Genomic DNA, 23761 nt, shown 5'->3' with positions numbered 1-23761 from the left:
GAACAAAACTATCCCCTATCAAGAATCTCATTATCATAGCCCTCTCTCCTCATATTTGTACATATTTGCACAGCTGCAGTTATAGCCACTTGTGAGTCTCACTGATCTTCCCAGAAAATAGAGAAAAACAGACCAGACTGCTGGACTCTGTAATTTTTAGAGCCTGGTTTTATTTAAGCAGGATTACTAATTTCCCTACCTTAGAAGAAAATTAGAAATCAAACGAGCATCTCTGACTTCATCCTCTTGGGCTTCTCTGACTGGCTGGAGCAGCAGCCTCTCCTCTTTGGGCTCTTCCTGGGCATGTGCCTTGTCACTGTGCTTGGAAATCTGCTCATCATCATGGCCATCAGCTCTCACACTCACCTCCATACACCCATGTACTTCTTCGTGGTCAACCTGTCCTTCATTGATACCTGCATTACCTGTAGCATTGCACCCAAGATACTGGTGAACATCCAGATGCAGCAGCACACCATCTCCTACACTGGGTGCCTCATACAGATGTACTTCTTCCTGGCTTTGATCCTGATGGATGACTTCCTGCTGGCAGTGATGGCATATGACCGCTATGTGGCCATCTGCCTTCCTCTCCACTACACAATGATTTTGCGGCCCCAACACTGCCAGCTGGTGGTGGATGCATCCTGGCTCTGCTCCCACCTCCTGGCCTCACTCACTCTCTTGGTGGCTCAGTTCTCCTTCTGTGCCTCCCATGTCATCCCACACTTTTTCTGTGATCTTCTCCCACTCCTCAAGCTTGCCTGTTCAGACACCCATATCTTTCAGGTTATGATGTTCATTGAAGCAGTCCTCTCAGGTGTGATCCCTCTCACCTGCATCCTGGTCTCTTATGCCCATATCATCCACAGCATCCTCAAGATCCCCTCTGCTGGGGGAAAGCACAAAGTCTTCTCTACCTGTGGGTCTCACCTGACAATGATCACTCTATTCTATGGGACCCTCTTTCTGGTGTATTTCCAGCCCTCATCCTCTTACTCAGCAGGGAGTGGAATGGTGGCATCTGTGATATACACAACGGTCATCCCCATGCTGAATCCCTTTATCTACAGCCTGCAGAACAGAGACATGAAGGAAGATTTGTGGGCATTTCTTGGCTGGGGAACATGCTCTGCTCCATAAAGGGTACTGCCCAGACTAGAACCCCAGGCTTTTAGACATGCTTTTCTCTCTGGATTTGTTGATTATGGATTTGAAAGGCTCACATTCAAGGAAGGATGGATGCTCATCGTCACAAGCAGATGAAATTAAAGGAGACTCTGACTTGAAAGGACTGGAACAGAAGCAACTAACCAAGGACAGAACTTCAACCTGGTGAGAGGCATGGCCAGCAATTTCTACAGAGTGATTTGATTTAATGGGTAAAGGTAACCAAATAGAGTCAAACAAGAGAGTGGGAAACTCCAAAAGAATGGTATCAGACAATACTTGGCTACTAGGAGGAAGCTCAGCAGCAGTATAGGGTCGAACTACAAAGTTGTCCCCAGTGACAAGAAATGCTGGCAAGCCTGGCAGTTATCAGGAATTCAGTCAAGTGAGTTGGGGTCAGAGACATATGAATAGTCCTTTTTTTTTCATTTTCTTTGTAAGCAGAATGAAATTCAGACAGAGAAAAAGCCACAGGAAGCAAGAAGCTGAACATCAGAACCCAGAAAAGAAGGGATAGACCAGGAGACACTGCCATGTGCCTTGCTGTGTGACAAGCTAAGGACCAAAGATCACCAGCATCCAGCCCTAGCACACTACAGTATTCAGGAAGAAAGCATCTCCTTGACATTTCTGAAGCCTCGAACTGTGAGCAAATAACTTCCCACTGTTTAACCTGACCCATTTCATGGCACTTGCTTGAGCAGGTAGGAAACTAAAACATCATCATTAGTCATTAGGGAAGTACAGATCAAATATACAATGAGATAAAACTTCAGCCCCATGAGGTTGGCTACAGTAAAAAAAAATGGATGATAACAAGTGTCGGGCTCACCACCTCGTGCACGGGCAGGTGAAGAGGCTACAGGCACCCACAGAGCCCAGAACCTTCTTGTCAGCCATACTCTCTACACGGAGGAGCCACAGGGCAGTGCCACCATGTCCCTGGGCCCCAGGGAACCAGCCTCAGAGAAGAATCACTGTATCACTCTAAACCTAAAAATGTGTCATCCTGGAGGCCTCTAAGGACAGCAGGGGGCATGCTTCTTGGTGGCAGGATGTCTCTGACCCCACAAAATCTATGGCTTGGAACTTCAAAACAAGGAAGTTTGACCCAACCCCTGAAATCAGACCTTACCGTGGAGCATGCATGGACCACTCCCTCACCCCACCACCCCACCACCCTAAGCAGCACACCCTACTATCGTAAGAAACTTTAAGAAACCAGCAATGATAATGTCCCTAGGACACCTGTCTACAGAGAGAAAGGTATGTATGACAAGATTGTTGAGTTGAAGAAGTCATTACACATGCAGAGAGGTGATGGGGATCTGAAGAGAACAAAGTTTTGATGCCTTGAAGAAAAAAACAGCAGGAAGGATCTGCAGATAGAACAGCTTTTGGAACCAACTCAAGGCCTGTATTTTGTTCAGACTTAGAGAAAAGGCCTGATACTTTCTGGGTTGTTAATGGGCTGAAACAAAGTTGGAGCAGCAGTGCAAGGAGAAGGAAAGTACCATTAACAAACTGCAGACTGACATGGAGACCACTAACCTGGAGGAGATGAGGATTCCCATGAAGACCTATTACAAGGAGATTCATCCTCTCCAGACTCTTTTGACAAGTTCTGAAAGAACAGGAAAGAAGTCCCCAGTGGAGAGGAAGGTGGACCTGAAGAGGCAGAAGAAAATGAGCAGCACTCTCTTGACCTTGTCTAGGGGTGTCCAGGAGTTGACCAAGGAGAACCAGAGCGTGAAGGAGGACATGGACCAGGTGCTGACCAATTCACCCACCATCTCCAAAATAAAGGGTTACATGGAGTGGATTAAGCTCAGGCTGCTGAGGTGGATTGCAGAGGTGGGGAAAAAATAAATTTGATGGAAAGCCCCAAGCTGCATGCTTCAGAACTGGCCAAGTCAAGCCCCCTGGCTCAGCCTGTGTCCAGCTCTGTGGTGCAGTCACCACTGCACCTTGACAGCCCTGAAGAGTTCAAGCACCTAAGGAGCCTGAAGGGTGAGTGGGCTACCCTGCCCACCCAGCTGCTGGACAGGGACTTGGAAGTGAAGCAGTTAGTGCAGACAAAAGCTGATTTGGAGAAGGAGCTGCAAAATGTGAAGAAAAGTGAGAAGAGAAAGAGAAGGCTTTGAGAGGAAATTCAGACACTTACCAAAAAGTTTCAAGAACTGGAAGAAAATTAAGAAAGAAGAGAAAGATGATCCTATAAGTCACAAGACCCCAGAAGAACTTCCAACATCCCATCCAACTGGCAGTCATGCTCAGCAAGGTGCTGTTTCCTGGGCGTCTCCCCCCTGTGCTGACAAGTGAGGAGAAGATCAGAGAAGAGAGGAGGCTGCCAGAATCCTGCAGACCCAGTGGAAGTTGTACTGGATGAGGAGAAAAGAAGCTTTTCTGGATGAGGCAGCTGTTGTATTTCAGGTGGCTTTCAGGGGACATCTAGTTCAGGGTTAAGCTATTATCAAGCAAAGCATGTGGCTCAGACTCTCCCAGCATGCCACACTTTCCAAATAGGAGCTCCCCCATACCCTGTGTTCACAGCCCGGTCTCCCAAAAGGGGGTGGCACTGAGCATGAGGAGGCCATCACCATCATCTAGTCTATCTTCTGGGCCCCCCTGGCTCAGACCTGGCAAAGTGCTACCAGTAAAAGAACAACCACTGCCACTTCTACCAAGATGAAATCTGTTTCAGCAGCATACAAAGGAGCCTCTTCTTCACCTCTCCTTGCAGCTTCTCCCATTCGGGAAAACAGTGAAGGGAACAGCAGAGAGGCCATGGGGGAGTCAGCCACCAAGGAGAATCCCCCAAGGACTCTGGAGCCAACTACTCCATAAGCCCAGCAGCCCTGCTCAGAGCCCTCTCTCCTGGCTGCCATTCCACTGCTCCCCCCCATCTTCATGAATGAAGTCAACTCCAATGACCTTGATGACATCATCTCCTCCATCTTTGCCCTGGAAAACAAACTCCTCCCCCTCTAGGCCTCCAGTGGTTGTCCATCAGACAGTGAGAGATTGTTCGGGACAAGGTTAGGGTTTAAAGACAAAGCGCATTCCAAAGAACATAATAACTAAAGTTGGAAAAATAATTTATCTTGTTAAGAAAAGAACAATAACTATTTAACACATTTAAAAAAATGTTTGCAAAGAAGTAGAGTTTGTGGAAACTTAATACATTGCTAGTGGGAATGTAAAATGGTGTAGCCTGTGCTGATTTGGATATATTATGCCCCCCAAAAAACCATGTTCTTTAATGCAGTCTTGTGGGGGCAGCTTTATTAGCCTTTGCTTAAGGTGGGAACTTTTGATTGACTGTTTCCATGGAGATGTGACTTACCCAACTGTGGGTGATACTTTTGATTAAATTATTTCCATGGAGGTGTGGCCCCAACCATTCAGGGTGGGTCTTGATTAGTTCACTGGAGTATTTAAGAGAGAAGCTAAGAGCTGACACAAACCTAGATGCTTGCTGATGCTCAGAGATGGTTGGAGATGCAGACAGGACATTTGGAGATGTTAAGCTAAGAGATGAATCTCAGTTTGCCCTGGAGAAGTAAGAGAGGACCCCCAGATGCTTAGAGAGAAAGAAGCAAGGACACACAGGAGCTGAGAGAGAGGAGCTGAAACAAAACCCAGGACCACCAGATGCCAGCCACGTGCCTTCTCAGCTGACAGAGGTGTTCCAGACACCATTGACCTTTCTTCAGTGAAGGTATCCTCCTGTTGATGCCTTAGCTTGGACACTTTTATGGTCATAGAATGTAAATTTGTAACCTAATAAACCCCCTTTATAAAATCCATTCCATTTCCCTTATTTTGCCTAATAGCAGCTCTAGCAAACTGGAACACAGCCCCTTTTCAAAACAATTTGCAGGTTCCTCAAAAAGTTAAACAGAATTACCTTATGACCCAGAATTTCCACCCTGAAATAAAGTTCAGGTTGAATAAAAACATTCTCAGGTTAATGTACAAAGATTGGCACAATAAATTCAATAATAAAAAGACAAATAACCCAATTAAAAATAGCCAAAGGATTTGAATAGACATTTCTTCAAAGAGGATATACAAATGATCATAAACACATGAAAAGATTATCAAAATCATTGCTTATCAGGGAAATTCAAATCAAAACCATAGTAAGATACCACTTCACCCCCACTAGGGTGTATATAGTAAAAAAGATTGACAAAGTGTTGGCAAGGAAGTAGTGAAAGTAGAACCTTCATACATTGCTGGTGGGAATGTAAAATGATGCAGCCACTTTGCAAAACAGGTGGTTCCTCAAAAAGTTAAACATTGGATTACCATATAACCCAGCAATTCCCCACCTAGGTATATACCCAAGAGTACTGATAACATAGGTCCATGCAAAAATTTGTACAATGCTAGAATTGTGATAGCATTATTCATAATATCCAACCTGAAAATTTCAGTACACATTTTTGAAGTGTTTCTATTAACTGTTACATAGTTCAGGTCCTCTAAGAAACAAATGCCAATACAGAACTAGAGACAGCAGAAAGAATATCAGCCAAGGTGGACCATATTCTATACCCTAAAACAAATTTCATCCAATTTTTAAAAGATTGAAATTATGCAAAGTATGTTTTTGAACCACAGTGGAATTCAATTAGAAGACGGTAACAGGAAGATATCTAAACAATCCCCAAACATTTGGAAATTAAACAAAACATTTCTGAATAACTCATAGGTGAAAGATAAAATAAACAGAAATTAAAATCTATTTTGAAGTGAATGAAAATGAAAACACAATAGATCAAAATTTGTGGGATGAAATAAAGTAATGTAAATTTCAGGGACAGAGAACAGATTGGTAGTTCCCAAGAACTGGGGATAGGAGGAGATCACTGACTGCAGAAAGGCACAATGAACATTTTGGAGTGATGGAAATGTTCTTTATCTTGATTTTGGTCATAGTTACATCACTGTATAGATTTGTCAAAACTGTATACTCTGGGGAAGATCTAAGATGGCGGCATAGAGAGGAGTGGAAGGTGGTTAGTCCCCTGGAACAACTAATAAAAAATGAGGAACAACTAGTAAATAATCTGGAATAACTGCAGGGGGACAGACATGACGATCCACTCATCATACACCAACCTGACTTGGGAGGAATGCCTGAGATCACAGCATAAAATCCATAAGTAAAAACTGTGGCTCCAAGCTGGGAGACCCCTCCCTGCACAGCCTGAGCTGCAAAGCCTTGTGGTGCTAGAGAGAAGCTCTCTCCCAGCAAGTGAATATACCTCAGCTGAGCTCCAACTGAGGTTTTAATTAGTGAGTGTAGACTGCTCACTACAAGCTCAAATCCCCAAAAAGCAGAAAGAGACTTTGGGTGACAACTGTCCTTGGAGAGCCAGAGGGTTGCTGCAGACTAGCCCTAAAGGGGACTTTCTGTCCCTGTTTCGGGTCAGTGAGAAAGCCTCAGCCATTTTTAGTCCCAGTAGTCTGACCCAAACAAAGGTAGAGAGAGCACAGACAGAAAGAAACCATGGAAATGCTAATGACCTCTCCCTAGGGGTCTATCTTTTTTAAGATTAAAGGGGTGGGGCCCAGCTCTACTACCTGCCTTCCATTCAGAACCAGACCCCAGAGCCTGGGGGAAAACAGCCATGTGCCACACCTCCTTACACCAGTCTGGAGTTACAGGCTGAGAGGCACCACCTGCTGGGCAGAAAAGCACAGTGACCTGAGGCATCACAGGGTGTACCAACTCTCTAAGACACACACTCAGGGAAACTGGATATGGAGTATTTCTTCCTTCTGGGACCTGAGCCCATTCTGGTCTGGGAAAACCTGATTGGGGTAACCAAGGAAACCATGCCTAGACAACAGAAAACTACAACCTACACTAAGATAAATGAAGTTATGGCCCAGTCAAAGGAATAAACTTACACTTCAACTGAGAAACAGGAATTTAAACAACTAATAATAAGTCAATTCAAAACGTTTAGGGAAGATATGGCAAAAGAGATGAAGCGTATAATGGAAACACTGGTTGTACATATGATAGAAATTGAAAGTTCAAAAAACCAACTGGTAGAATCTATGGAAATGAAAGGCACAACACAAGAGATGAAAAAGAAAATGGAAACATACAACAGCAGATGTCAAGAGGCAGAGGAAAACACTCAGGAACTGGAGAACAAGGCACCTGAAAGCATACACACAAAAGAACAGATGGGGAGAAGAATGAAAAAATATGAGCAACATCTCAGGGAATTGAATGACCACATGAAGCACATGAATGTAAATGTCATGGGTGTCCCAGAAGGAGAAGAGAAGGGAAAAGGGTCAGAAGCAATAATAGAGGAAATAATCAATGAAAATTTCCCATCTCTTATGAAATACATAAAATTATGGATCCAGAAGCACAGCATACCCCAAACAGAATAGATGTGAATAGGGTATGCCAAGACACTTAATCAGATTATTAAACATCAAAGATAAAGAGAGAATCCTGAAAGCAGCAAGAGAAAAGCAATCCATCGCTTTACAAAGGAAGCTTGATAAGACTATGTGCAGATTTCTCAATAGAAAACATGGAGGCAAGAAGGAAATGGGGCAATATATTTAAGATACTGAAAGAGAAAAATCACCAAGCAAGAAGCCTATATCTGGCAAAACTGTCCTTCAAATATGAGGGAGAGCTTAAAATATTCTCTGACAAACAGACAATGACATAGTTTGTGAACAAGATACTTACTCTATAGGAAACACGTAAGGAAAAGACAGAAGTGAGAGGTTTGGAATACAATTTTGGGAGATAGTAGCACAGCAATGTAAGTACACTAAACAAAGATGACTGTGAATATGGTTGAAAGAGGAAGACTGGGACCATGTGGGAAACCAGAACAAAAGATGAATGATAAACACTGGGACTGTGTAACTCAGGGAAACCTAGGGTGCTTTAATGATTTTAATAAAAGGTACAAATATGTTTTTACATGAGGTAGAATAAATGAATGTCAACATTGCAAGGTGTTATAAATAGGGTGGGATTGGGGAAAAATACAATCAATGCAAACTAGAGACTATAATTAACAGAAACATTGTATTATACTTCCTTTAATACAACAAAGGCAATTTACCAAAGCTAAATGCATATGGGGGTGGGGTCATATGGGAAGGGTGCGGGACTCCTGGCATTCATGATGTTGTCTCTTTATTCTACTTTAGGTTAATGCTATCTTTCCTTTTGTCACTTTCTAGCTATCAAGTTTTGTTTTGTTTTTGTTTTTATTTTTTCTCTCTTTCTCCTTTCTTTTTCTTTTCTCTCTCTGCCTTCTTTGACTCTTCATGTTTGTGGAAGAAATGGAGATGTCCTTATATAGATAGTGGCTCTGGTGCTGAATACATAAATATGTGATTATACAGGGAACCAATGATTGTTTACTTAGGAAAGAATGTATGGTGTGTGAACAAAACCATCTAAAAAGAAATGGGTTAATGAAGAAAGCTTGAGGGCACTATATTGAGTGAAATAAGACAGACACATAAAGGCAAATATTGCAGGGTCTCACTGATATGAACTAGTTATAATATGTAAACTCATAGACATGAAATGTAAGTTACCAGGATATAGAATGAGGCTAAATAATGGGAAGTGGTTGCTTATTATGAGCAGAATGTTCAACTAGGGTGAACTTAAATGTTTGGAAATGGACAGAAGTGATGGTAGCACATTGCAAGAATAACTAACAGTGCTGAAAAGTGTGTGCAGGTGGTGTAAAGGGTAAGCTCAGAGTCACTTATGTCACCAGAAGGAAAGTTGGAGGTTAAAAGATGGGAATGTATAAAACAGTGAATCTTATGGTGGACAATGTCTGTGATTAGCTATACAAATATTAGAAATCTCTCTCACAAACTAGAACAAATGTATGACACTATAACTAGAAGTTTAAAATAGGCATATAGGAAAAAATATATACCTATTGCAAACTATACACTACAATTCGTATTTTAACATTCTTTCATCAACAGTAACAAATTTAATATACCAAAATTATAAATCAATAATGCAGGGGGGCATGGTTAGGGGTATGGGAAGATCTGAGTTTCCTTTTTTTGTCTTTATTTCTTTTCTGGAGTAACAAAAATGTTCTAAAAATTGAAAAAAAAATTGTGTTGATGGATGCACATCTGTATGATGGTACCATGGGCAACTGATTGTACACTTTGGATAATTGTATGGTACCTAAACAATCTCAATAAAAAAATTATCAAAAACTGGAAAAAACTGCATATTTTTTAAAGGTGAATTTTATTGTATGTAAGTTATACAGTAACCTTTCCCAAAATTCTTCAAGGCAGCATAGTTCGGATATATCAGTTCTCTGTGTCATAGCTTTCCTCTCTTCTTTTCTTGGCCAGAAATTTAATAATAGCTTTGTTAAATCACAGGCCTCCAAACCTTGGGCCAGTCACAGCTTCTGTAAACATAGGTATAGTTGGGAAAAATAAAGAATATCTGGAGAGACAGGAAGATGGCAGATTAGGAGAGACAAGGCAAAAAAAAAAAATCTTCATGAAAAATACTAGATAAAAGACAGAAAGTGCTCCAGAACACCAGTTCCACCGACGCACCAGCAGGGCAAAGTATGCTAAATCCTCAGGAACTGTGCACTTGGTGAAACCAGGAGTCTGCATTCTGAAATGAGTGAGTGAGCCTGCTGGGGAACCAGCAGCCATGCCACAGTCGGGTGAAACCAGGGGTTGCATTTGGAGATGGATTAGTTTAAAAACTGAAAAGCGGTTGCATGTCTGGCAGTGAAAGCTGCTCAGTGAAGCATGGAAGGAACTGCTTCCCCATAACCCATGGGCATGCCTCAATATCTGGCATGGACAATAGCCTTTCACACACCCACAGCTAATTGTCTCAGATCTGGGAAGGCAGAGGTCAGCAAAAATGGGGGAGGCAATCACCATGCACCATAGAACCATCTTCCGGGTGGGCTGGGAACACTCATACCAATGCTGCAGCACAGAGCTGCACCATACAACCCAATGTGGAGGAAAGTGTTTCCCGCAAACCACCCACACACCTCAATATCTGGTGTGGATGATAGCCTTTTCCACACCCGCAGTTAACTGTCCTGGAGCTAGGAAGGTGAAGGTGTGCAAAAAGGGGGAAATTAACATGCCCCTTATGGCCATCCTTTCAGCAAGCTGGGAATGCCCCTACACAGCCCTGTGGCCCAGAACTTCCCTTGGAGGATGGTGCTTACCTGTGATGTAGCACAGTCTTCCCTCAGCAGAGGCCCTAGGAGGGCAGACTTGAAAGAGGAAACCCCTCAGAAGTTCTAGGACCATACACCAATACCAGGGACTTGTAGGTCAGCGGCAGAGACCAACTATGGTGAGACAGAACCAAAGGTTTAGACTCCTGCAACAGCTTTAAATCTCCAGGAACACCTGGGAGTTTTGATTATTAAAGCCGTCCTCCCTTCCTAACTGCTCAGAAACTTGCCCTGCATTCAGGGCAGGCAGCAACAAATACACATAGAAACTTGGTGCACCAATTGGACCTCCACAAGATTCAGACCCCCACTCACCACAAAGTTGGGGAGAACTGGCTTGAGGGGAATAAGTGGCTCATGGATGCCACCTGCCGGTTAGTCAGAGAAAGTGTACTCCACCAAGCTGCAGATTTGGCAAATCAGAAATAATTGTTCTAATAAGCCTACATATCCTGAAAGAACCCTATCAGGATAAGCAAATGCCAAGAGGCCAAAAAAAACAAAAAATTCAAAGCATATGAAGAAACTAGAAGATATGGATAACCCAAACCCAAACACCCAAATCAAAAGATTAGAGGAGATACAGTACTTGGAGCAATTAATCAAACAACTAAAGACAAAGAACAAGAGCATGGCACAGGATATAAAGGACACGAAGAAGACCCTAGAAGAGCATAAAGAAGAATTTGCAAGAGTAAATAAAAAAATAGATGATCTTATGAAGATAAAAGAAACTGTCAACCTAATTTAAAAGATTCATTGTATTAGGTTAGAGAAAGTGGAACAGTGAATCAGTGACCTTGAAGAGGACAGAACACAAAGTGAAAGATCAAAAGAAAGAATGGGGAAAACCCCCCCCAAAATTGAAATGGACCTCAGGGATATGATGGACAGTATGAAACACCCAGATATAAGAGTCATTAGTGTTCCAGAAGGGGAAGAGAATGGTAAATGTCTAGGAAGAGTATTCAAAGAATTTGATGGGGAAAATTTCACAAACCTTCTAAACAAAATAAATACACAAATCATAGATGCCCAACGAACTCCAAACAGAATAAATCCAAAGAAACCCACTCCAAGACATACTCTGATCAGATTGTCAAATGCTGAAGAGAAGGAGCAAGTTCTGAAAGCAGCTAGAGAGAAGTAATCCACCACTTACAAGGGAAACAGGATAAGACTACGCAGTGACTACTCAGTGGCCACTATGAAGGCGAGAAGGCAGTGGTATGACATCTTTAAAATTCTGAGAGAGAAAAATTGCCAAGAACTCCATCCAGCAAAGCTCTCCTTCAGATTTGAGGAGGAGCTTAAATTTTTCACAGATAAACAAATGCTGAGAGATTTGCTAACAAGAGACCTGCCCTACTTGAGATACTAAAGGGAGCCCTACCAACAGAGAAACAAAGAAAGGAGAGAGAGACATGGAGAAAGGTTCAGTACTAAAGAGATTCAGTATAGGTATGTTACAGGACATTAAGAGAGAGATGGGAAAAATATATCTGACAAACATAAACCAAAGGATAGGATGGCTGACTCAAGAAATGCCTTCACAGTAATAAGATTGAATGTAAATGGATTAAACTCCCCAATCAAAAGATATAGATTGGCAGAATGGATAAAATATATGAACCATCAATATGTTGCATGCAAGAGACTCATCTTAGACACAGGGACACAAAGAAATTGAAAGTGGAAGGATGGAAAAAATATTTCATGCAAGCTACAGCCAAAAGAAAGCAGGAGTAGCAATATTAATCTCAGATAAAATAGACTTTAAATGCAAGGATGTTATGAGAGACAAAGAAGGCCACTACATGCTAATAAAAGGGACAATTCAACAAGAAGAAACAACAATCACAAATATTTATGAACCTAATCAAGGTCCCACAAAATACATGAGACAAACAAGGGCAAAACTAAAGGAAGCAATGGATGTTTCCACAATAATTGCGGAGACTTCAACACATCACTCTCTCCTATAGATAGATCAACCAGACAGAAGACCAATAAGGAAATTAAAAACCTAAACAATCTGATAATGAATTTGAATTAACAGACATATATAAAATATTACATCCCAGATCACTAGGATACACATTGTTCTCTAGTGCTCACAGATCTTTCTCCAGAATAGATCATATGCTGGGACATAAAACAAGTGTCAATAAATTTTTAAATAATTGAAATTATTCAAAGCACATTCTCTGATCACAATGGAATACAATTAGAAGTCAATAACCATCATAGACTTAGAAAATTCAAAAATACCTGGAAGTTAAACAACACACTCTTAAAAAATCAGTGGGTTTAAAAAGAAAGAACAAGACAAATTTCTAAATATATAGAGATGAATGAAATTGAGAACACAACATAACAAAACCTATGGGATGCAGCAAAAGCAGTACTAAGGGGGAAATTTATAGCTCTAAATGCATACATTAAAAAGGAAGAAAGAGCTAAAATTGAAGAACTAATGGAGCAACTGAAGAAGCTAGAAAATGAACAGAAACTAATCCTAAACCAAGTAGAAGAAAAGAAATAACAAGGATTAAAGCAGAAATAAATGACACAGAGAACAAAAAAACAATAGAATAAGTAACACCAAAAATTGGTTCTTTGAGAAGATTAACAAGATTGACAAGCCCCTAACTAGACTGACAAAATTAAAAAGAGAGAAGACCAAAATAAACAAAATAATCAGTGAGAGAGGTGACATTACTGTGGACCCTGAAGAAATTTTAAAAATGATAAGAGGATGCTATGAACAACCATATGCCAACAAACTAGATAATGTAGAGGAAATGGACAATTTCCTAGAAACACATGAACAAACTAAATGATCAGAGAAGAAATAGAAAACCTCAGCCAACCAATCACAAGCAAAGACATCCATTCAGTCATCAAAAAGCTTCCCACAAATAAATGCTTAGGGCCAGATGGCTTCGCAGGGGAATTCTACCAAACTTTACAAAAAGAATTGACACCAATCTTACTTAAACTCTTTCACAACATTGAAGAAAATGGAACACAACTTAACACATTTTATGAAGCTAACATCACTCTAATACCAAAACCAGGCAAAGATGCTACAAGAAAGGAAAACTACAGGCCAATCTCCTAATGAATATAGATGCAAAAATTCTCAAGAAAATACTGGCAAATAGAATCCAAAGACACATTTAAAAAAATCATACACCATGACCAACTGGGGTTTATTCCAAGCATGCAAGGATGGTTAAACATAAGAAAACAATTACTGTACTATAACACATTAACAAATCAAAAGAGAAAAAATCAAATGATCATCTCAATAGATGCTGAAAAAGCATTCGGCAAAACCCAATATTCCTTCTTGATAAAAACACTTCAAAAAGTAGGAATTGAAGGAAACTTCCTCAATATGATAAAGAGTATATATGAGAAACCCACAGCCAGCATAGTACTCAATGGTGAGAGACTGAAAGCCTTCCCTCTAAGATCAGGAACAAGACAAGGATGCCTGCTGTCACCACTGTTACTCAACATTGTGCTGGAAGTGCTAGCCAGGGCAATCTGGCAAGACAAAGAAATAAAAGGCATCCAAATTGGAAAGGAAGAAGTAAAAATGTCATTATTTGCAGATGATATGATCTTATATCTGGAAAACCCTGAGAAATCAATGAGACAGCTACTAGAGCTAATAAATTTAGCAAAGTAGCATGATACAAGATTAATGCACATAAGTCAGTAATGTTTTTATATAGCAGAAATGAATGAAGTGAAGAGACACTCAAGAAAAAGATACCATTTTCAATAGCAACTAAAAAAATCAAGTACCTAGGAATAAACTTAACCAAAGATGTAAAATACCTATACAAAGAAAACTACATAACTCTACTAAAAGAAATAGAAAGGGACCTAAAAAGATGGAAAAATATTCCATGTGCATGAACAGAAAGACTAAATGTCATTAAGATGTCAATTCTACCCAAATCATCTATAGATTCAATGCAATCCTAGAAGACAATGTAGGAAAACATCTGTGGTGTCTCTGTACTATGGAGCAATAATTGGTATGTATTTTTTCCCTTCATCCAGTAACTCCAATGACAAGCATGCCATTGTGGCTGTAATGTACATGTTGGTCACTCCCATGCTAAATCCCTTTATCTATAGTCTAAGGAATCGGGATATGAAAGGGGCTCTGGGAAATATATTCAGTAAAGGAACATGTTCACCATGATGGGCACTGTTTTCCTTACAACTTGGATGCAAGATCTGCTCTGTCTGCACATGCAATGTGAGCATCCTTTCCTCTGAATACCTGTTCCTTATTGAGTCTTGATGTGCCCTCTTTCTACAGCCATTCTATTTCATCTTGAACTTAATTTTCTTCCATTTAGCTTTCCTGTTCATTTTGGAGTATTAAAACTAGTAACTGCCCAATAACATTTAGAACTTTTTTTCTTTATCTATGGTATCTCTTTCACTCTAAGCTTAAAATTTTTTAGTAGTCAGAGCTTCCCACTTTTTTGTTTTTATAGTTTATATTCTATATTAACAGAGCTTTTCCCCTTCTCAAAAAAACAAAATTATTTCTTCTGATATTTTTGAGTTTAATTCTTTCATAATTTTGGAATATAGTTTTCGAATGACATTAATTAGTGATCTAGTTTTACGTTTGTTTCAAATTTCTTACCCATTGTCCAAATTTTGGTTTTTAGTTGTGAGCAGAGAGTGATGGCATGATGGTTAGGTTCTTGTGTCAACTTGGCCAGGTGATGGTACACTGTTGTCTGGTCAAGCAAGCACTGGCCTAACCATTACTGCAAGGATATCTGTGACTGGTTAATAAACCAGAAAGCTGGTTTATTATATCATCAGTCAATTGATTACATCAGTGGCTGATTACATCAATGAAGGGAGTGTCTTCCACAATGAAAGAATTCAATTAGCTGGATTTAATCCAATGAGTTGAAGACTTTTAAGGAAGAAGAGACAGAACTTTCACTTCTTCAGCCAGCCAACCTCTCCTGGGGAATTTATTGAAGAACCCCATCGGAGTGCCAGCTCACAGCCTACCTTACAGACTTTCTCTTTAGACACCCATGCTCTCCTGGGGAGCTCATTGAAGACCTTCATCAGAGGTGCCAGCTCACTGCCTGCCCTACACAAAAGAATTAGGACTCGTGTGTCTCCCTAGTTGCATGAGACACTTGTATAAATCTCAAGTTTACAGATATCTCCTGGTGGTTATGTTTCCCTAGAGAACCCTGATTAATATAGCTGGTGACATCTGTATTACTGTTTGTGTGTGTGTATGTATGTTTGATTTGTGTGTGTGTGTGTGGGGGGGGTTCCTTGCCAAAAACTGAAATGAGGCAGTCTCTGCAAAAAGACAGGAAAGTGTTCCAGATAGAATTGGTATAGGCCCAGGTAGTGAACAAAAACTTGTCTACAACTCTTGGTGTCCTACAGTGGCCAACTGGGAGCAAGGCATGGCAGTGAGAATAAATGATAAAGCTATTCTTTAGGTAGTGTTGTTATTATGGGTGATCAGTCCATTACGATAAGAAAGTTCAGTCTTTGAGTGTATAGGTTTGAGAATGCCTAGGCAGGATATCAGGAAATCCAGGCAACCTAAACTGAATTCAGGGCCAGACCTCAGTGTAGTTTAATCCAAATATATCTAAATATAGTTTTCATAGAAAATGTTAAAGTTTTGTCTTCAGTCTAGAGACTCTGCCTTCCTTCACTCAAGGCAAAGGTAAACAAATTAACTATATCCCAGTTACCTTGACAGATATTTCCATAGCCATTATTCCATTTACTCTTAACAATTGGTATAAAGACAGGAATTTCAAATAAGAGAGGTTTAGTAGTTAGCCTTGTGCTACCAACCCAGCAATATTTAGTGGAATTGATTCTCTCAGTACTGTATGTGTGAGGTCAAAGTCTGGGCCCTTCAAATCCCTTCAGTATTTTTCAGACTGAGTAATCTTTTAACTCCTTTTACTGGAAATTTTATTTTAAACTTTAAAAAATATTGAAATAGCATACCAAATATTGAAATAGCATACAAACAAAAGAGCATATTTTATATAAATATATATGTGCAATTTAAATATATATAGGATATTGTATACATGTATGTTTAGATAAATGACACACTTTAAACAATAATGTTAAAAGAAATACATATTTAACAATCTCTAATCTGAAATATTAGGAAACTACAAATATTGTTGAATCCCCTTATGCCTCTTCTTCAATTATATATTCTTCTCTTGAAGGTACCTTGCATCTTGTATATTTTAAATATTCTGTTACTTTTATTTGTAGTTGTAACTCTTCTAATATTGATCCTTCAATTTTGTTTATGTTAGAAGTGCATTGTTACACTTTTATTTTTACTATCTGTGTCTTATTTTTATTGCACTTAAAGTTATTAATGGATCTTTCATGATCTGTGTGCAAATTAGTTCTTGATTTAAAAGTACTTCTTTGAGGAAGTCACCTTGTAAATGGCAGTCATTCCATTTTATGGACAATAAGGAAGAGTTATGAAATCAGGAAAGGGGGCAACAGCTGAGGAACAATGCACTCTGATTTCCTCTCAGGGGTGGCATCTTCCATTTGCATAAGTAGCTACAGTGCAGAGTTCTGCTGGCTAATGAGGATCTGTAGTGTCAGTGTCAAGGTAAATGCCCTTTGCATTCAGAGTTATTAATACTAATTCAACACACACACATGCATACACAGACACCTGACGAATTAGAATAATCAAATATCAGCAGGAAATGCTTTGATAAGAATTCAGCAGACCCCAGTTATTATAGCACTTAGAAATTTCTATCCCATGATAGATTTTTGAACTGGCATTAGCTACTGAATCATTGCCTTTGCATTGTGATTTACACCAAATATATATGAATTTTAACAAGAAATAGAATACTTCCCTGTCCCAAGTACATAAAAAGAACATCCTCTCCTTTCATGTAAAATTTAAAACTTTGCCTTCAGTCCTGGAAATAACATATGGGAATTGATTGTTTTTAATGTAATGTGAGATAGAGATTAATTTTAATTATTTTCCATATTAATAATGGAATTTTAAAAATTATTTGAATGATTCATGTTTTCTCCACTATTCTTGCAATGCCAATTTTTCATTTTTCTGATTTTTTATATGCATAAATTGTTTACTTGGATCCCTATTCCATAACTTTATTCTTTGTCTATGCATTATTACCCATTTTCTTAATAACTATAGATTTATGATGTGTTAGTACATGTGGAGAGCAAGTAAACTAAGCAGTGTATAATCCATGACCCAGAACTTCTGCTCCTGGTTGTATATACAGCAAAGTCAACCCTTTGTGCTCAATAAATAACCAGTATGAGAATGTACTTTGAAACTTATTCTTGCTAGACAAAAATAAAACAATCCAATTATCCACCAGCTGGACAATGGGTAACTAGATTGTCATATGTTCATTCTGGGGAATACTGTAGAATACCACAGAAAAAAATAAATTACAGATATATACAAAAATATAGATGAATCACTTTCATAATATTGAGGGACAACTCTCACATATAAAAGATTGTGTACTGTATGGTTCCAATTATATGAAGTTCAAAAGCATGCAACACTAATCAGTGATGATAGAGATCAGATGAACATTTACCCCTGGGAGGATACTGATAGGAAGGGGAAGAAGAAAGCTTTCTGTGGTGCTGGAAATGGTCTGTACCTCACCTGAGTGATCATTTCATTAGCGTATACAAGTGAAGAAATACAAAAAGATGGCAACTTAAAATGTGTGTGATTAAGAAAGCATTTATTCCTTAAACCTCAATCAAAAATTCAGAAAACTTCAATTAAAAAATAAACTTCTATATAATGAATTTGTTTAAAAAGTCACAATAGAAATTAGAAATTGTTTTCATAATATATGATATGACATTGTACTTGTGGGTTCAGGTAATGTGGTACATAAATAGAAACTTAAAGATTTAAATACATATATCAGAAAAGAAAAAAGGCATAAAATGAATGATCTAGCTTCTATTTCCATCCATGACAGGTTAAGTGGTACCAGACTTCCCTTGTCACAGCAAACAAAAAATTCCTCCAATGAACTAGCCAAAAAAAAAAAGACTTAGCAGTCTTCCTAAGTATATTCAATGACATAAAGGAAGAGATGGATAAAATGAGTAAATAGATGGAGAATCTCAGCAGAAAATTGGAAAAACTAGTAAAAATACAAAGAGAGCTCCTAGAACTAAAATGTTAAATATCTGAAAGGAAAAATCAATACTTGAAAGAAAGAATATGCAAACTTTGAAGATGAAAAGAATTACCCAATCTAAGGAAAAGAAAGAAAAATGATTGCAAAAAAATATGTACATAAAGTCAGTGGCTCCTGGGATAATAGCAAGTTCTCTAGAATATATATGTACTCACATATACTCAGATAGGTACATTTTGAGTGATAGAAGGAAAGGAACAAGAGAAAATGGGGCTGAAAATTTGTGTGAAGAAATAAAATCAAATGCTGAGAATTGAATTCAAGAGCATAGATTATCAGGGGATAGAACATGGGCAGAGATCAGGCAACTGATGATGCAGGAGTACAGAATGTTCCATAAGGCTTAGTGTAAATGTTCCTCGATTGTAAGCTCCTACAGCAGTTACATCTCTTTCCGAGTTTTATCAGTTATTTAAGAGATGTGTATTTGTTCCAAATTATATTCTCTGTAGCACACTATCTAATATGCATGGTGAGTTTATTTAAACAATGTAATTACATGGAACCTAGAATAGGAAAAGAGATCTTATTCTTTTGTACAAGTTAATGTAATACACTGATACATCCCAGAATATTTGGACAGAAAATAAAAAAGACCCACTGAAGGACTGGAGAAAAATGTGGAAATATTAAACTTCCTCACCTAGGGAATTCCTGAAATTCCTGCAAGCATTAGTGTTCTAGTTTGCTAATGCTGCAGAATGCAAAACACCAGAGATGGACTGGCTTTTATAAAAAGGGGGTTTATTTGGCTACACAGTTACAGTCTTAAGGCCATAAAGTGTCCAAGGTAACACATCAGTAATCGGGTACCTTCACTGGAGGATGGCCAATGGTGTCCAGAAAACTTCTGTTAGCTGGGAAAGCACATGGCTGGCATCTGCTCCAAAGTTCTGGTTTCAAAACGGCTTTCTCCCAGGACGTTCCTCTCTAGCAAGCTTGCTCCTCTTCAAAACATCACTCACAGCTGCACTGAGTTCCATCTCCCTGAGTCAGCATGTTTATATGGCTCCACTGATCAAGGCCCACCTTGAATGGGTGGGGCCATGCCTCCATGGAAATATCCCATCAGTTATCATCTACAGTTGGGTGGGCCACATCTCCATGCAAACAACCTAATCCAAACAGTCCAACTTAATCCCCACTGTTATGTCTACCCCACAAGATTGCATCAAAGAATATGGCTTTTTCTGGGGGACATAATACATTCAAACCAGCACAATTAGGGACTCCCAATTTAAAGTCAAGCCCTCAAACTTGGGGCTTGCCCTTATGAAACATTCCTGCAAAGGGGAAGGTAAGCCTGCTTATAATTATGCCTAAGGATAACCTCCAGAGAACCTCTTTTCTTGCTCAGATGTGGCCTCCTTCTCCTTCTTCCACCCTTGAGAGAAGCAGTAATGGGTGGCCACTTGCTTGCTTAGAGGAAACCTGGAAGACTAGGTCAGCTGGGGGAATACTCTGCCACAGGTGGAGTGGGAGACACAGCCCCATATTGACCCAGATTTTGCCAGCAAAGTGAAGGCATAACAATAATGTAGTTTCACCTCACCAGTGCAGATGCCTGTGCTTGGAGGCAAAGCAGCTTCTGAGACCAATTAAGTTACTGAAAGCACCATCTGCTGGACAGAGTGGAAGGTTCAAGGAAATTGAAACACTTTTAAAAGGATGCTCCATTCAGGGCATGATGGCAGCATAGGGAGGAGTGAAATTAACTTAGTCCCCCTGAGCAACTAATAAACAACCAGGAACAACTAGTAAATAATCTGGAATAACTGCTGGGGGACAACCATGACTGTCCACACATTGTACACCAGTCTGGTTTGGGTGGGATGACTGAGATTGCAGCATAAATTCTGTAAGTAAAAACTGTAGAACTGTGCCAGGAACACCCTCTCCCCATGGGAGACTGAGCTGCAAAACCTCACTGTGGAAGAAACCAGCAGTCCTGGAGCAAATGAATATAGCTCATCCCAACACCAGTTGGGGTTTTAATAAACAAATGTGGACTGCTGAATACAAGCTACAAACATAGGCAAACCCCTAACAAGCAAACAGAGACTTTTAGTGATGACTGACCTTAAAGAGCCAGAAAATTCCCTTCCTGGGAAAGAGAGCCCAGAAGACCAAGTGCTATCCCTGGCCAATTGGCAAAACTGGGAGGCCATGGACTAGCTCTGATAGGGAGCTTTCTTTCCCTTTTTCTCTCTCTTAACCTGCGAGGCTCAGTGGAATGAGCCTCAGCCATTTTCAGTTTGCAGCACTCTGACCCAGTCAGAGGTGGAGATAACAGAGTCAGAGAGAAAAAGGAGCCATTCAATTGCAGAAGATAACACCCTAGAGGGTGTATCTTCCCTAAGAGGCAGGAGGTGAGGCCCGCTATAGTGCCAGCCCTCCCTTCAGTGCTCAGACCCTAGGGCCTAGGGGAAAAGAGCCAAAACAGAAACTAAAAGGGCCACATCTCCTTACAACAGTTGGGAGGGAAAGACTGACAGGTGCCACTTGCTGGGCAGGTTAGGAAAAGCACAGCAGCTAAAGACCTTACAAGAATGTCCATCAAAATTCTAAGGCACACCCTCAGGGAAACTTGACAGTGAATATAATAACCTCATTCTGAGATCTGAACCCAGTCTGGTCTGGGAAAATCTGATTGAGGTAACCAAGGAAACCAGATGCCTAGACAACAGAACACTACAAACTATACTAAGAAAAATGAATATATGGTACAGTCAAAGGAACAAACTTACACCTCAGTTAAGATACGGTAGAGATACTGATTCACTTTAATGACACAATCAATTAAAGATTTTCAAAGAAATATGCTAAATCAACTCGAAAACCAAATCAACAAGTTCAGCGATCATATGGTAAAAGATTTGAAGGACATAAAGAAAACACTGGCCGAACATAAGGTAGAAATCAAAAGTTTGAGAAAACAAGTTGCAGAATCTATGGAAATGAAAGGCACAACATAACAGATGAAAAACACAATGGAGACATACAATAGCAGATCTCAAGAGGCAGGAGAAAACACTCAGGAACTGGAGAACAAGACACCTGAAATCCTACACACAAAAGAACAGATAGGGAAAAGTATGGAAAAATATGAGCAACGTCTCAGGGAATTGAATGACAACATGAACACATGAATGTACATGTCATGGGTGTCCCAGAAGGAGAACAGAAGTGAAAAGGGGCAGAACCAATAATAGAGGAAATAATCAATGAAAATTTCACATCTCTTATGAAAGACATAAAATTACAGATCCAAGAAGCACAGCGTACCCCAAACAGAACAGATCTGAATAGACTTATGTCACGACACTTAATAATCAGATTATCAAACATCAAACCCAAAGAGAGAATCCTGAAAGCATCAAGAGAAAAGTGATCCATCACATACAAAGGAAGCTTTATAAGACTACATGCGGATTTCTCAGTAGAAACCATGGAGGCAAGAAGGAAGTGGTATGATATATTTCAGATACTGAAAGAGAAAAACTGCCAACCAAGAATCCTATATCTGGGAAAACTGTCCTTCAAATATGAGGGAGAGTTTAAAATATTCTCTGAAAAACAGACAATGACAGAGTTTGTGAACAAGATACTTGTGCTACAGGAAATACCAAAGAAATCACTACATACAGATTGGAAAAAACAGGAGTGAGATGTTTGGAACACAGTTTTGGGTGATGGTAGCACAGCAATGTAAGTACACTGAACAAAGAAGACTGTGAGTATGGTTGAAACAGGAAGGTTAGGAGCATGTTGGACACCAGAGGGAAAAAGGAAAGATAAAGACTGGGACTGTATAACTCAGTGAAATCTAGAGTGCTCAACAATTGTGATAAAATTTACAAACATGTTTTTACATGAGGGAGAACAAATGAATGTCAACTATGCAAGATGTTAAAAATAGGGTGGTATTGGGGAAAAATACAATCATTGCAAACTAGAGGCTATAGTTAATAGAAACATTGTATTATGCTTCCTGTAATGTAACAAAGGCAATATATGAAAGTAAATGAACATAAGAGGGGGATATAAAGGAGGGGTAAGGCATCTTGGCATTGATGATGTGTATGACTCTTTTATTGTACTTTAGTTTAATTCTATCTTTCCTTTTATTACTTTTTAGCTGTCTTTTTTTCTTTTTCTTTTTCTTTTGTCTCTCTACCTTCATTGACTCTTCCTCCTTTTTTTGTGGAAGAAATGGAGATGTCCTTATATAGTGGTGATGGTGGTGAATGCATAAATATGTGATTATACAGGGAACCATCAATTGTTTACTTAGGATGGAATGTACGGTGGGTGAACAAAACCATCTTAAAAAATGGGTTGATGAAGAAAGCTTGAGGGCACTATATTGAGTGAAATAAGTCAGACACATAAGGACAAATATTGCAGGGTCTCACTGGTATGAACCAATTATAATATATAAACTCACAGATATGAAATATAAGTTACCAGGTTATAGACTGAGGCTAAAGAATGGGGAGCAGTCATTTATTATGAGCAGAATGTTTAAGTTGAACTTAAGTTTTTGGAAATGAACAGAGGTGACGGTAGCATGTTACTGTAAGAATAACTAACAGTGTTGAATGGTGTGTGAATGTGGTTGAAAGGGGAAGCTTAGAGTTATGTATGTCACCAGAAAGAAAGTTGGAGGTTAAAATATGGGAATGTATAAAACAGTGAATCTTGTGGTGGACAATTTCCATGATTAACTGTACAAACATTAGAAATCTCTTTCATAAACTAGAACAAATGTATGACACTATAACTAGAAGTTAATAATAGAGTGCTATACAGGGGAAAATATACCTATTGCGAACTATGTACTAAAGTTAGTAGTATTCTAACATTCTTTCATCAACAGTAACAAATGTACTATACCAACACAATGAGTCAATAATGGAGGGGGGTGGTTAGGGGAATGGGAGGGTTTGAGTTTTCTTTTTTTGTCTTTATTTCCTTTCTGGAGTAATGAAAATGTTCTAAAAATTGAAAAAAAATGTTTGTGGT

At 39.4% G+C, this 23761-nt stretch overlaps 1 protein-coding gene and 1 pseudogene across 1 annotated transcript; both read left to right on the top strand.

Moving 5' to 3' along the window:
* The first annotated feature begins 222 nt into the window (after nt 1-222).
* Nucleotides 223-1143, top strand: LOC119545300 (olfactory receptor 1G1-like). Its single transcript, XM_037850804.1, has one exon. It carries the CDS (start codon nt 304-306, stop codon nt 1141-1143), a length of 840 nt encoding a protein of 279 aa, XP_037706732.1. The 5' UTR covers nt 223-303.
* A 963-nt stretch (nt 1144-2106) lies between these two features.
* LOC119545299 lies at nt 2107-4017 on the top strand (annotated as a pseudogene).
* Nucleotides 4018-23761: the final 19744 nt, after the last annotated feature.

This window comes from Choloepus didactylus, chromosome 10 (genome assembly GCF_015220235.1).
Source record: "Choloepus didactylus isolate mChoDid1 chromosome 10, mChoDid1.pri, whole genome shotgun sequence".
NCBI classification, from domain to species: domain Eukaryota; kingdom Metazoa; phylum Chordata; class Mammalia; order Pilosa; family Megalonychidae; genus Choloepus; species Choloepus didactylus.
This window is presented reverse-complemented; position numbering and strand designations above follow the sequence as displayed.

Coding starts and splice junctions, on each gene's coding strand:
- LOC119545300 (XM_037850804.1), top strand. CDS start 304: ATGTGCCTTGTCACTGTGCTTGGAAATCTGCTCATCATCATGGCCATC.